The 14,329-nt window shown below is 37.6% G+C and overlaps 1 protein-coding gene across 1 annotated transcript; it reads left to right on the top strand.

Moving 5' to 3' along the window:
- The first annotated feature begins 661 nt into the window (after window positions 1-661).
- Window positions 662-9,238, top strand: LOC111330919 (uncharacterized). The gene is made up of 9 exons (XM_022935918.2): window positions 662-916; window positions 3,339-3,605; window positions 4,046-4,269; window positions 4,613-4,707; window positions 5,192-5,348; window positions 5,667-5,730; window positions 6,012-6,298; window positions 7,348-7,522; window positions 7,741-9,238. The coding sequence occupies exons 1-9, from the start codon at window positions 820-822 to the stop codon at window positions 7,953-7,955; spliced, it is 1,581 nt and encodes a 526-aa protein (XP_022791653.1). The 5' UTR covers window positions 662-819; the 3' UTR covers window positions 7,956-9,238.
- Window positions 9,239-14,329: the final 5,091 nt, after the last annotated feature.

Below are 14,329 nucleotides of genomic sequence, written 5' to 3'. Positions count from 1 at the left end.
GGAATATAACCAGAAACTTTTCCCTGTCCGATTTCTGTCTCCTCTGTCAGGGGTTTCTTCTTTCCAATTAAAATTAACACTCGCGTTCTGTTCTATATTTTTTAGTAACAGCCATTTTTTAATTTTACTATTTGAGATCCTCTTAATGACTTGGAAAAATCATTCCCTTACCGAGTATTTCAATTATGATTCTGAAACAAATGAAAATATATGGGAAATATTTGAGTTAGGTTTGAACTAGTAACGTTTCATGTATTTAGTTTTGTTCTATTTCCATTTTCTTTGTTTCTATACGCTCAGCGTGTTTCTTTCTGCTTCAGGTTGTTCCAATAACAATCGTCGCATTTACATGTCCAGTTTTGCAATACAAAAACAGTTTACATACGTCTCTAAGCATCTGAAAAAGAACACCTGTCTTTGTCCTCTCTACTCATGCGCAAACGTAGAGAAAAGGAGTTTTACTTTTTCAACACAAACTTCTCCATTGTGAAATTCTGAAAAGAGATTTTAACAACTTGTGCAAATGACCGATGCGAATATTCAGAAAAATTGAACGAGAAATAGTATTACTGAATTAAACAGGTTTTTCATGTGTCAACTATAAATAATAAATGAGACTAATCTCCAAGGTATACACACGTACAGGACATGTGATTCAACTTGACAAATTTGCATTTTTGCAAAGCCTGTCAAATATTTCATTCGAACTGAGTAATTATTTCAAGTTTTTCCAGAAAGCGCTGTGATATCTTCGAGAAATAGGATATCATTATCTGCAACAGATAAAGGAGCGTTTCTTGAAGAATTCTCGTAAAAACCATGAGGGTTTTCTGTTGGCCCGCATTCGTGCATGTTGTGTTCTTCATTATACTCAGCCATGTTGAGACAGTCGCCGCAAGCAACAACACCACAACCGGTATGTTTTTAATTCAACATCTTCAGGTATTAGCAGAGCATTTCATCCACAGACCAGTACAGAAGTTCGTGTAATTTTCGCTGGAACGTTAAGTGTAGAAAGACGACAAATTAAGCGCCGCTTAAACTGGGTATATATTTTTATTATTCGCAAGAAAGAATGTTAATTACAAACCTTGTATTTCTCGATGGTGGGCTAGCCAGCGATTTAAGAAGCGTCCTTCAGGAGCTCTTTCTCGATAAAAATGCATTCAGGTTTTGGAAAGAATCCTACTGAATACAATTCTCTGACTGATTTTCAACTTTGTTCGGTGAACGGGTATAACTTATTGCCCAAAGCGCGGCCAATGTTTATTTTCGCTTTGGCGATGACTTCTAGAAAAGTCATCGTCGAATCTTTAAGTTTTCTTTAAAACCTTTTGGAAAAATTCTTCCTCCGTGAAATTTGGCATTCGTTTTAGGTACAACATACTTAAATGCTAACGTGTTATTCTTCCGAATCAGAGAGCTTACACAAATCCACTAGAAAATTTTCTCGTTTTTAATAATTAATATTCGTATATCTTCCCCAAAGGTAGTGAAAACACACGAGATAATGAGAATTTTTATGATATAAAAAATTCAATTTCGTCCCTTTTTTTTATTCCTCGATAGTTTGGAATGGTTCTTCAGGTTTACCTAATAGTGTAGAATTTATTAGACAATTCTTGAAAATAGTCAAAATTACTTCTTTTCGGTTCTTCCAAGAGGGTCTCCACGGGGTGATGGCTTTTACTGCTAACGGTTAAATATTTGGCCAATTTACAGCTAACGGTTTATGTCTTTCCCTTGCGATCACAAGACATTTTTCACGACTAACGGTTAAAATTGGTCAATTTTTATGCCTAACAGCTTAATGTTTTTGGCATATTTTAACCCATCGAGACCCCCTTACGATTTCGAACACGTTTTCAAAAATTCTTTACTGACAAAAGCCGAATGAAACACCAACAGATAAGAGGATAACGGTTCTTGAGGAGTAAGTTAAGTTCATTTTTGATTAAAGTCACCCTTTAATCAATGGTAGAAACCATGAGATTAATTAAGATACATCGCCGTTTTTGTCATAAGATGGTCGAGGTACTCTTTATCTTCTCTTGGGTGATTCAAATCAATACAAATGTTAATATATAAAACGGTAGGGAAGTTTTTATGCTTGCTAATATTGTGTGGTTGGTAATATAACAGGAAGTTGTAGGACACTTGATACTGGAATATTGTAAAAGCCCTGCGCTTATGCACAAACGGAAATGATACGATTGTATTTCATAGAGATATCGAGCTGTACAAACGTCGAAAGTAAAAAAGAAGAAAGTCGATTTGCTAAACATATTTTGGCAATATTTTCATTATGCTCTCGGCCGATAATTGGCTAGATAGCTGAGTGTACTTCGTCATCTTTTTGCTAAGGACAGTCGTTTGAAAATCCACCTGTATGAAAACTGTTTAAAATAAAAAAAATAAAAAAAAACTTCCACCTAGAAATTTGCCTATAAAATAATGTATTAAATGAAAGAGAAAAAGTTCTATTTGAAGAAATACCACCGATATAACTGGAACACCCAAATTAGCCCGCGCGAGTAAAAAAGTATGGTAGTATTACTTTTCAGATAACTGCATGTGTCAATTTGCATCGGAAAAAAAAATTGACAGTTGAAATAGAGACATCGGTAAGTTTTGATGACACAAAGAGTTAAATGTTTTGTATTTAACTGTGTAGAGCAATTGTAATCTTAAAGAGTGGGCACTCTAGTTTAAAACTTGCAAAGGCTAAACAGCGGTAAATAAAACTATATGATGATCATGATCTTTTTCAAACAGTAGGAATGCAGAGAGCGTATCAAAGGAGAGAATATTATGTTTCCTCCTCTCTGAATGGAATCTAACATACCACAGTCAATATTGACTATCGCTATTCCAAAATAACTTCAGTTTTTTGTTCTTTTTTTTTTTTCTCAAACAATTTAAGCGTTTTCACATTTTCGAAGAACCAGTGCAAACGTACAAGTAATATTAGAGGAACATTAATGAAATTTTTTCCTTTCTACGCAATAATGTCCTTGTCCACAGTGGTTTACATTTTTTATCAGTGACAAACGTTAGGTTGCCAAGCGACCACTCACTCTGAATGATCTGAGAAAATACATAAGTGCTCAAAATATCAGAACAAAACCTTAGCTAATGACCTGATTAAACATGCACGAGGAGATTAAGTTGGGCCAAGGTTACAATAGAAGAAAATCAAAGGCTTGAAAAGTTTGGTCCTAATTCTTTCAGACGAAGAAATTGTGAATACTACCATTCACAGTCTCCTATTGCTTTGCAGCGAAATGAGTGAACACAAATTCTAAATAATAACAGCACGATCTATTTTGTCATTGCAGCCACAAGTTGCCAAAAGCAAGTAAATAACAGATGTCCTATGTCACTAAAAATAGACTGGTGGGAGATTCCACCCTACATTTACAAAGACCCAAATAATGGAGTGAGTGGCATCTTTCCAGACATTTTGAAGGACCTTGTAAGACAGTGCTGTGACAGTGAGGACAACTCAAACTCGGACGCCAACGTCCCGTCCTGTGTTCACCTCAATTATAGTGAAGTTCCCTCCAATGACTCTGAGGTGGTTAAAAAGCAAATCGATAAGAACGGTACATCTACATACATCTTGTTACTTACTTTGTTGCGACTTATTTTTATTTTGCCTCTCTATTTTACTTTCCTCTGAACTTTATCTAATTAGCCTTTTCCGTGCTGATTTTGGTTTTTTAATTCAAATAAGCACTGGAGACGGCAAAGGTAATAGAGATAAAAGAAAAAAAAAACATCCCTTAATAACTCACACCGATTACACCTATTTATGTCGTATTCTTGTTAATTCCCAACAGGCTTAAAGCTTTCACGCAGCATTTTACCAATTTTCAAAGAAATTATTTCCTCGAGTACTGTATTATCTCTTGTTTTGATATTCCCTTCTAGATACTAGTAGGGAATATCAAAACAAGAGAAATAGATACTGCCCTTGAAATGATAAAATGATAAACCAAAATAAACTTGAAAATGAAAGAACAAAACTTATTTACAAAAACAGGCACACTGATCAGCATGCCCATATATGGAGACATGAAGGACGTGACGTTTCAAAACCATCCATTTTACCCAGTCGTTGAATCTCCCGGTGTCGTGTTCATCGTGAAAAAGGAGGATTCATCTAATGCTGCCCAGGCTGTCATGGAGGCTGTCTTCCAAGGATGGCCCGTCCTCCTCCTCACGCTCATTATGGCCGCGCTGTCTGGCATAGTGGTCTGGGCACTGGTCAGTACATGAGGCCTTCTTTCTCAATATCAATTCTCAGCCCTATGTGCCGTGCATTTCCTATAATTCTGGCCCAGAACATATGACGTTTGATCTAAAAATATTCAAGAATTGATGTAAATTTCTGTTTTAATTCTTCTAATTCTGCTTTATTCTTGAGAGTGAAAGCAGCGTCATTAAGTATTTCGTTTACAAAAATATGATTTATTGTTATCATTTTTATTTGAATATCGTGAATTGAACAGAGATACATAAAACTGCAACATAAAATTGCGATATTACATTATACTTCATTAAGAAGTACCTACAAATTCCTCTTCAAGATGCTTCCCTTCCATCTTAGGACACCTACTGGAATCCTGAAGAATTCCCGCGCTCGTTCTTCAAAGGGACATGGGAAGGTTTCTGGTGGGCGTTTGTATCCATGACAACTGTTGGGTGAGGAAGTTGTGCATTACTTTAAACAACATTTTGGGGCTTAATTGTCGACCAGTGCATTATTCATCGCCGGGGGTAGGGGACGGATGTTTCTTGAGGGAATAGGAGGGTTCAATTGAACTGAGTAGTTGACTGCCAGGGGTGGGGGACGGATGTTTCTTGAGGGAATAGGAGGGTTCAGTTAAACTGAGTAGTTGACTGCCAATCATGATCACGTGAGGATTTATTTTGGTTTTGCGTCTTATTGGCCTCGGGTCTTATTGGCCTCGAAACTTATTGGCCTCGGAACTGATACGGGTTTTCAAGCGAAATCATAATTCTACACCCATAGCACAGCTGTGTGGGTACAACTATGATCCATAACTCAACAGCAGAAAAAAGACTCTAATTTAAAACTTAATTCAGTTTCAACATCAAATCAATTAAGATCAAACAAATGAAAAATGAAAACTAGAAGTTTAATCACGCCTTTTTCATCTTTCAGGTATGGTGACCGCGCGCCACGATCAGTGCTGGCGCGCACGTTTGCTTTCATCTGGGTTCTCATCGGTCTCGTGATCATATCAATCTTTACCGCCACAGTCACAACGTCACTCACCGCCATATCGCTTAGCAACGAAATCAAACTGTACGGATCTGACGTAAGTAAAGTAGCTACACTTAAGAATAGGAATATTTGAAAATGAATTTGTTAAAATTTGACTGGTTTCATCCACGGACATAGACTGGGGTATTATGGTATCCAGCCAATCAGAGTAGGGTATTCTGTACCACGTGGTTCAAATGAACCAGTCATTTGGATTACCTCCAAGATGGTCTCCATAATTTGCAACACAAGTCAAAAGTCTTACTAAGTTGCTTTCATCTAAAAGGTGACAAATAAGGGTTTTATCCGCAGACCTATCTATCCACTTATGCAATTATTTCGCATGGAGTCTCTAATGGTTGATATCTTTTAGGTTGTCGCTTTGAAGAACACAGAGGAGCAAAGGCTTGGTGTACGAAATAATGCTAAAGTTTCAGGTTGGTGATAAGATTTCTTGTGTGATAACTGCACTTTGGTCGTTTACAAAGTAAGAAACCACCACGTGGAAAAAAAAAAAAAAAAAAAGGCATCCGCCATTCTACAGTTCAATTCAGCAGATCTCTTGCTTTGTCCAGCTGGATGTAATCGTCATTCTTTGCTTAAGAGGAGACGTCATATTTTGTGTTCATTCGGGCATAAATCTTGCGACAGTGTTAGATCTGAATTGCTGTTAAAATAATTAATGATGGAGCTTTACGCATACATTCTGACATTTCAGAACTAAACAGCGTCAGTGAACTCAAAGACGCTGTTATAAAGCAGGATCCGAAAGTTACTGGAGCGCTACTGGACAGTTATGTCGCAGGCTACTGGGCCAAGGTAGCAGAAAACCCTGTTTTAAAAAACCCGGACCTCCGCGTGGGGACTGTGCTCGATCATCAGTTTGCATATGGCTTCGTTATCGCTGGTGCCTTGAAGAATGCTGAAAAATGTATTAGGAAGAAGCTTAACAGCATGGAAACCAAAATAACGCAAATCATCCAAAAGCAGGCAAAAACTATGGAGGTAAATGGTTCACGTCTCTTAGTTTGAAAGGATTCACGTCCCTTAATTTGAACTATTTGATGTTTGATTCTTCCATATTACAATGACAATCAGAAGAAGTTCGTCGAAGAAGTTGGTATGAGGGTTATTGTGTTGGACTCCGGTTCAAGTCAATGGTTTGGTTCGAAGGTTGTTGTCACTCGCGCGCCTCTCGCCACTTAGGGGTTAATTTCCACACCGACAAGCTGGGAGGGGGATAACCTTTAACGGGCTAAGCATCAGTTCAAGTAACTAATACAGTACTTTAAGCTGTCAATACTTCAAACCACGCTCGATTAGCTCAGTTTTTAGAGCGCCGGGTTGCCGTGCGGGAGGTCGAGGGCTCAAGTCCCAGACCGGACCCAACAGTCTTAAACTAACTGAGAAAAATGTGCTGCCTTTTCTATAATATCATCAAATGGTTAGACTTTGGTAGTCCTCTCGGTTAAAGACGAAAATCCGTAGACCCTGTATTTTGCATCTTCTCTGTACTGCTTAGAAAGGACGTTTAAGCACCCACACACTATTCGCAAAGAGTAGGGAACGTAGCTCCCGGTGTTGTGGTCTTGCCTTGTCATTGTTTATACAGGCCCCCTTTTAAAACCAGCTTTGAGCTGAACTGGGCCAGCTTGTCTAAATATTACAAATACAAATATAGTCATCGCACAGACACAAAGAAAAGATCCGGTGGTATGGGGAACTGAGTTCTTTCGTCGCCTTGCTATGAATGTTTCCTACTGATAAATGCTGTTTTGCCCAATAGCTTAGCTATTAGGAGGGAAGTTCGAATTCTAACTCGCGAGCTAAAAAAGATTATTGAACTCTGGAAGAACCACTATTCGAGGAGCAAAATTATTTTTTTTCATGAGACCATCATGTGACGATGGCCCTTTTCCTTGCCCTCCCATTGGCTAAAAGATGAAGCCCATGCACAGTTTAGTGTTCGGTTTACACTCACGATTATCTACGCTCAATGACAAGAAGTGTATTTGAAACTTGAAGTTATTATTTTTCGAACAAAAAACTTTCAGGAACCTGGGGAGAGCGCAGCCGTGGAGAAAACGAACAACCTGTTTGATGCCGAGTCACCAATGTTCAGGAAAGCTATCTATACTTGCATCGGACTTGTAGGTGCGCTGACCATCTGCGGGCTCATTTGGGAGTTCCTTTATTGGCGACCACGTCAGCCTAAAGAAGCAAAGACAGGTAGGCAACTTTGACTCATTGATACATTCTAACGCCTGGCTAAAAAAAATCACACAGGAAAATACACTTAAACATATCTCTAAGATAAAAGTGAAGCAACAGAAGGCATCTTAATCAGCGCTCACTCATAGAGGCAGACTGGTATTGCAGCGACTCTGATTTTATTTTGTACATGTGATGTCCAATTATCGTGCTTTTTTTTTACCATTTTGTTTCAGAGGTTGAACGAATCGTGACGCCAGAAACCTCTTACGAAAACCTAGTGGCCATGCAGTGCGCAGAAATCGAGGAGGCCATGATGAATGAGGTTCAACGATTTTACGTCGCTTGGAACAAGAAACTGGAAGAACTGAAACGGCGCAACGGACAGAGTCCAAGTGACGTAAATATAATAGGTATGGGGGTGAGTGGAGGTGACATGAGAAGCTTGTGATGAGAGCTGTGCGGGAACTATACGGTCAGCATTAGTGAGGCATTTATTGACAACACTTACTCAAAAGCTACTCTTAAGAAGATATGACATGAAACTTTTGACGGTCAGAGCATGCACAGATCTACCGAACTTAGGACATAAGCATCGAAACACGAAATCTGAACAACATTGTTATTAACGATATTAAGTCTTTTCCGCTTTACTGCAGCGCACAACTGAGTTATCTATTTGTGTAGATGCTTAGTGTTTTTACCCCATGGGTGTTTCTGAACTTTGAAGTTTCTTTCGCGAAGAATGTAGAACCTGTTTCAGAGGTACGATGTTAATGCAATCAGCGTTTGCACCTGGACTTACATCGGACCTTTAAACCAAACGAAGGAATGTATGCGTCTTTATCCCAAATCTGTCGTCACTGTCAATATTTTAAGCTAATGCTGGACTCTCTTATCAGACCAGGAGCCTGTTGTGTTCCCTACATTGTAAATATTGTCTCATTATCACATTTGCAGCCGTTTCCTACATTACGTAAAGTTACCCACATTTAGCCTGATAATTTTGCTACATTTTTTCATATTTTGCAAATGACTTACCATTGTATGATCGCGATTATGAGGCCGTAGGTCAAAGGCAAACTAACCTTCATAAGTAGAGCTCTAATTGTTACTGCTTTTAAAAAACTTATACGAAACATTGAACTTAGATGAAACACAAACTTTTCTAGATTCGCAAAAAGATTATCATCGTCATTTAGTTGTGGTTAAAATAGTTTATACTAGTGATGGCAGATAAGGAGTGAATGGCGGAACCCCCAAACACGAGGTCTTTCTTCCTGAATTTACTTTGTGTCGATGGAGACCCTTGACTTGCATCTCCACCCCCACTCTTTTCTGCTTCCATCCCTCCTCCCCCCGTTACCTGAAGTTCCGAATCTGCCAAAGCTATGGATATAACCATGAAAATTGTTAACAAAGGAAAGTGTAAAAGGTATCTCTTTTATCTCATGGTATAACTTAGAATAGACCAGAGCTGTGAGAGTTTGGCTCTCATGACGTTAAGTACAGGTTTTAAGAGCAGCTTCTAGTCTTTGGCTTTAATATTTATCCATTTAAGAAGTTAGAAGTCTTTCGTAATATTATTAAAGCAACCCACTTGATTTATTAACCGTTTTTTAACACCTAGGAAAAAAATAGGTAAAATTGTCATAGACTAAATGAGTCATGATAAATTCACATTGCACATGGTAGTTTTCGTGGAATATGCAAATAAAAAGGTTTAGAATACCATGATAGGAGTCATTTCTTTATTTTGCCTTAAAGTGCACCTAAACCCCAAATTTTTTATTCGCTTAACGAAATAAGCGTATTTTTTGGAGTATTTGTGTGCAAAAATTTTTTATTTGCTGAAATTTTTTTTTTCTGTGCTCAGTCAAAATACGGAAAATCGGCCGCCATCTTGCCCCACGACCGAGTTTAAAGAGGAATGGCTCTAGCGGGTAATGTGACGTCAAATCGAGAACACGAAAGTCTGCATTTCACACATTTTTTCTTGTTTGGGAAGGTTGTCGTCGATATTGTCCGAAATATGCCGACTAAGTGTGTTGTATGAGGAATGTATGAAGCGCGATACCCTCTTGGCAAATTTTGCACGTTGCTACATCCTCCTACAACACACTTAGTCGGCATATTTTCGGACAATATCGACACAACCTTACCAAACAAGTGAAAATGTGTGAAATGAAGACTTTCGTGTTCTCGATTTGACGTCACATTACCCGCTAGAGCCATTCCTCTTTAAACTCGGTCATGGGGCAAGATGGCGGCCGATTTTTCGTATTTTGACTGGGCATAGAAAATTGAAGATTTAAGCAAATAAAAAATTTTTGAACAGAAATACTCCAAAAAATAAGCTTATTTCGTTAAGTGAAAAAAAACTTTGGGTTTAGGTGCACTTTAAGATTTTTCACCTCCGAATGTCGAAACGATAAAAGATATTAAAGGAGCTTTTTTTAATTAGCTTTAATTTGTCCAGGATTCTCCTTTTTCGTGTTTAAAGCTCGTTTTAGCTAGTGGCTCTTCCAGATTAACCAAAAGCTCATTAACGAATGTCAATTCTCTTAATGTTCAGAGAGAATTTTCACGTCCTAAAAAAAAGTGGTACCTTTCACATTTGCACACAATACACAGCTAATCGCGCTCTTTCTGAAGAGCTGTAAGTTGAACGGGAACTCTCCTTTTTCGCAGAGAGAGAAAGGCATGAGAAAAATACTGTGATTTTGATATTCAGAGAGAATTTTCTCGCCCATTAAAGGAGCTGTATCTTTGACACTTGCACACAATACATAACTAATCGCACTCCATCTAACTAGCTATAAATTGTCCAGGAATTCCTCTGTTACGAGTTTGAAGCTAGTTTTACTTGGTGGCTCTTCCATGTTAACCAAACGCTCATTAACGAGTTTCTATTGTTTCAATATTTAGTGAGTATTTTCTCGGCCGACAAAGGAGCTGTAGCCTTGACACTTGCAAACAAAACACAGCTAATCACGCTCTTTCTCACGAGCTATAAAATGTCCAGGAATTCCCTTTTTCAGCAGAGATATAAATGCATGAGCAAAATTCTACTGTTTTAATATTCAAAGAGGATTTTTTCGGCCCACAAAAAGGTTGTAGTCTTCACACTTGCACACAATACGCAGTTAATTACGCTCTTTCTAACCAGCTATAAATTGTCTAGGAATTCCTTTATATGCATCTATATCTCTTAGAATTCTCTCTGAATCGCAAAACAGTAGCATTTTGCTACTAGTTCTACCAGATAAACCAAAAGTTCCTTAACTAATTTCTATTGTTTTAATATTCAGAGAGGAATTTCTTGGCCAAAAATAGAACTGTAGCTTTGACACTTGCACACAATACACAGCTAATTAATTACCCTCTTTCCAACGAGCTATAAATTAAAAACTAAATTTTTTTTAATCGTTTCTGGGATTTTTCGAGGATAAAATATCTTTAAAACCGACGTTTCGACCAATTTTAGCTTCCTCAGGTTCACCTGAGGAAGCTAAGACCAGTAAAACTGGTCGAAACATCGGTTTAAAAGATATTTTAACCTCGGAAAATCCCAGAAACGATTACAAAAATTTTAGTTTTTACAAAAATGAGAGGTGAAAGTTTCAGGAATACGAGCTATAAATTGTCCAGGAATTCCTTTAAATGCGTCTATATCTCTACGAATTCTCTCTGCATAGCAAAACAATAGCATTTTGCTGCTGCTTCTACCAGACAAACAAAAACCGTATTCCCAAATTTCTATTGTTTTAATATTCAGAGAGGATTTTCTCGGCCCACAATAGAACTATAGCTTTGACACTTGCACACAATCCACAGCTAATTACGCTCTTTCCAACGAGCTATGAATTGTTCAGGAATTCCTTTATATGCATCTATATATCTACAAATTCTCTCTGAAAAGCATTTTGCTGCTAGTTCTACCAGATAAACCAAAAGCTCATTACCAAATTTGTATTGTTTTAATATTCAGAGAGGATTTTCTTGGCGCTGAATAGAACTGTAGCTTTGACCCTTGCACACAATACACACCTAATTACGCTCTTTCCAACGAGCTATGAATACACCAGTAATTCCTTTATATCCGTCTATATATCTACAAATTCTCTCTGAATAGCAAAACAATAGCATTTTGCTGCTGGTTCTACCAGATAAATCAAAAGCTCATTACCAAGTTTCTATTGTTTTAATATTCAGAGAGGATTTTCTTGGCGCACAATAGAACTGTGGTCTTTCTAACGAACTATAAATTGTCCAGGAATTTCTTCATATGCATCTATATCTCTACGAATTCTCTTTGAATAGCTAAACAATAGCATTTTGCTACTGGCTCTACCAGATAAACCAAACGTTCATTACCAAAATTTCTATTATTTTATTATTCAGAGAGGATTTTCTCGGCCCACAATACAGCTGTAGCTTTGAAACTTGCTCACAATACACACCTAGTCACGCTCTTTCCAAAGAGCTTTAAATTGTCCAGGAATTCCTTCGTATACGTCTATATGTCTACGAATTCTCTCTGAATAGCAAAACAATAGTTTATTGCTAATGGCATTTTGCTGGTGGTTCTTCCAGAAAAACCACAAGCTCATTACCAAATTTCTATTGTTTTAAAATTCAAAGAGGATCTTCTCGGCGCACAAGAGAACTGTAGCTTTGACACATGCACACAACACACAGCTAATCACACTCTTTCCAACGAGCTATAAATTGTTCAGGAATTCCTTTGTATGCGTCTATATCTCAGCGAATTCTCTCTGGATAGTAAAACAATAGCATTTTCCTGCTAGTTCTACCAGATAAACCAAAAGCTCATTACCAAGTTTCTATTGTTTTAATATTCAGAGAAGATTTTCTCGGTGCACGATAGAACTGTACCTTTGACACTTGCACACAATACACAGCTTATCACGCTCTTTCCAACAAGCTAAAAATTATCCAGGAATTTGTTTATATGCGTCTATATCTCTACAAATTCTCTCTGAATAGCAAAAAAATAGCATTTTGCTGCTGGTTCTACCAGATAAATCAAAAGCTCATTACCAAGTTTCTATTGTTTTAATATTCAGAGAGGATTTTCTCGGCGCACAATAGAACTGTGGTCTTTCTAACGAGCTATAAATTGTCCAGGAATTTCTTCATATGCATCTATATCTCTACGAATTCCCTTTGAATAGCTAAACAATAGCATTTTGCTATTGGTTCTACCAGATAAACCAAACGTTCATTACCAAAATTTCTATTATTTTATTATTCAGAGAGGATTTTCTCGGCCCACAATACAGCTGTAGCTTTGAAACTTGCTCACAATACACACCTAGTCACGCTCTTTCCAAAGAGCTTTAAATTGTCCAGGAATTCCTTTGTAAACGTCTATATATCTACGAATTCTCTCTGAATAGCAAAACAATAGTTTTTTGCTAATGGCATTTTGCTGGTGGTTCTTCCAGAAAAACCACAAGCTCATTACCAAATTTCTATTGTTTTAAAATTCAAAGAGGATCTTCTCGGCGCACAAGAGAACTGTAGCTTTGACACATGCACACAACACACAGCTAATCACACTCTTTCCAACGAGCTATAAATTGTTCAGGAATTCCTACAGTATGCGTCTATATCTCTACGAATTCTCTCTGGATAGTAAAACAATAGCATTTTCCTGCTAGTTCTACCAGATAAACCAAAAGTTCATTACCAAGTTTCTATTGTTTTAATATTCAGAGAAGATTTTCTCGGTGCACGATAGAACTGTACCTTTGACACTTGCACACAATACACAGCTTATCACGCTCTTTCCAACAAGCTAAAAATTATCCAGGAATTTGTTTATATGCGTCTATATCTCTACAAATTCTCTCTGAATAGCAAAACAATAGCATTTTGCTGCTGGTTCTACCAGATAAACCAAAAGCTCATTACCAAGTTTCTATTGTTTTAATATTAAGAGAGAAATTTCTCGGCCCACAATAGAACTCTAGCTTTGACACTTGTACACAATACACACCTAATTACGATCTTTCCAACAAGCTCTTTGCTGTCCAGAAATTCCTTCATATGCGTTTATATATCTAGGAATCCTCTCTGAATAGCAAAACAATAGCATTTTGCAGCTGTTTCTGCCGGATAACCAAAACCTCATTACCGAATTTCCATTGTTTTAATATTTAGAGAAGATTTTCTCGGCCCACACTAGAGCTGTAGCTTTGACACTTGCACACAATACACAGCTAATCACGCTCTCTTCAACGAGCTATAAATTGTCCAGGAATTCCTTTGTATGCGTCTATATATCTACGAATTCTCTCTGAATAGCAACGAAATAGCATTTTGCTGCTGGTTCCACCAGTTAAAGAAAAAGCTTATTACCAAATTTCTATTGTTTTAATATTCAGAGAGGACTTTCTCGGCCCAGAATAGATCTGTAGCTTTGGCACTTGCACACAATACACAGCTTATCACGCTCTTTCTAACAAGCTATATATTGTCGATAAATTCGTTTATATGAGTCCAGATATCTACGAATCCTCTCTGAATAGCAAAACAATAGTATTTTGCAGCTGGTTCTACCAGACAAACCAAAACCTCATTACCGAATTTAATTAGTTTTAAATGATATTCAGACAGGATTTTCTCGGCCCACTGTAGAGCCGTGTAGCTTTGACACTTGCACACAATGCACAGCTAATCACGCTCTTTCCAACTAAGTATAAATTGTCCAGGAATTCCTTTATATGCGTCTATATCTCTACGAATCCTCCCTGAATAGCTATTCAATAGCATTTCGCTGCTGGTTCTACCAGATAA

The sequence above is a fragment of the Stylophora pistillata genome, chromosome 14 (genome assembly GCF_964205215.1).
Source record: "Stylophora pistillata chromosome 14, jaStyPist1.2, whole genome shotgun sequence".
NCBI lineage: Eukaryota > Metazoa > Cnidaria > Anthozoa > Scleractinia > Pocilloporidae > Stylophora > Stylophora pistillata.
Note: the sequence above shows the minus strand (reverse complement) of the source record. Positions and strands in the feature narration are given on the sequence as shown.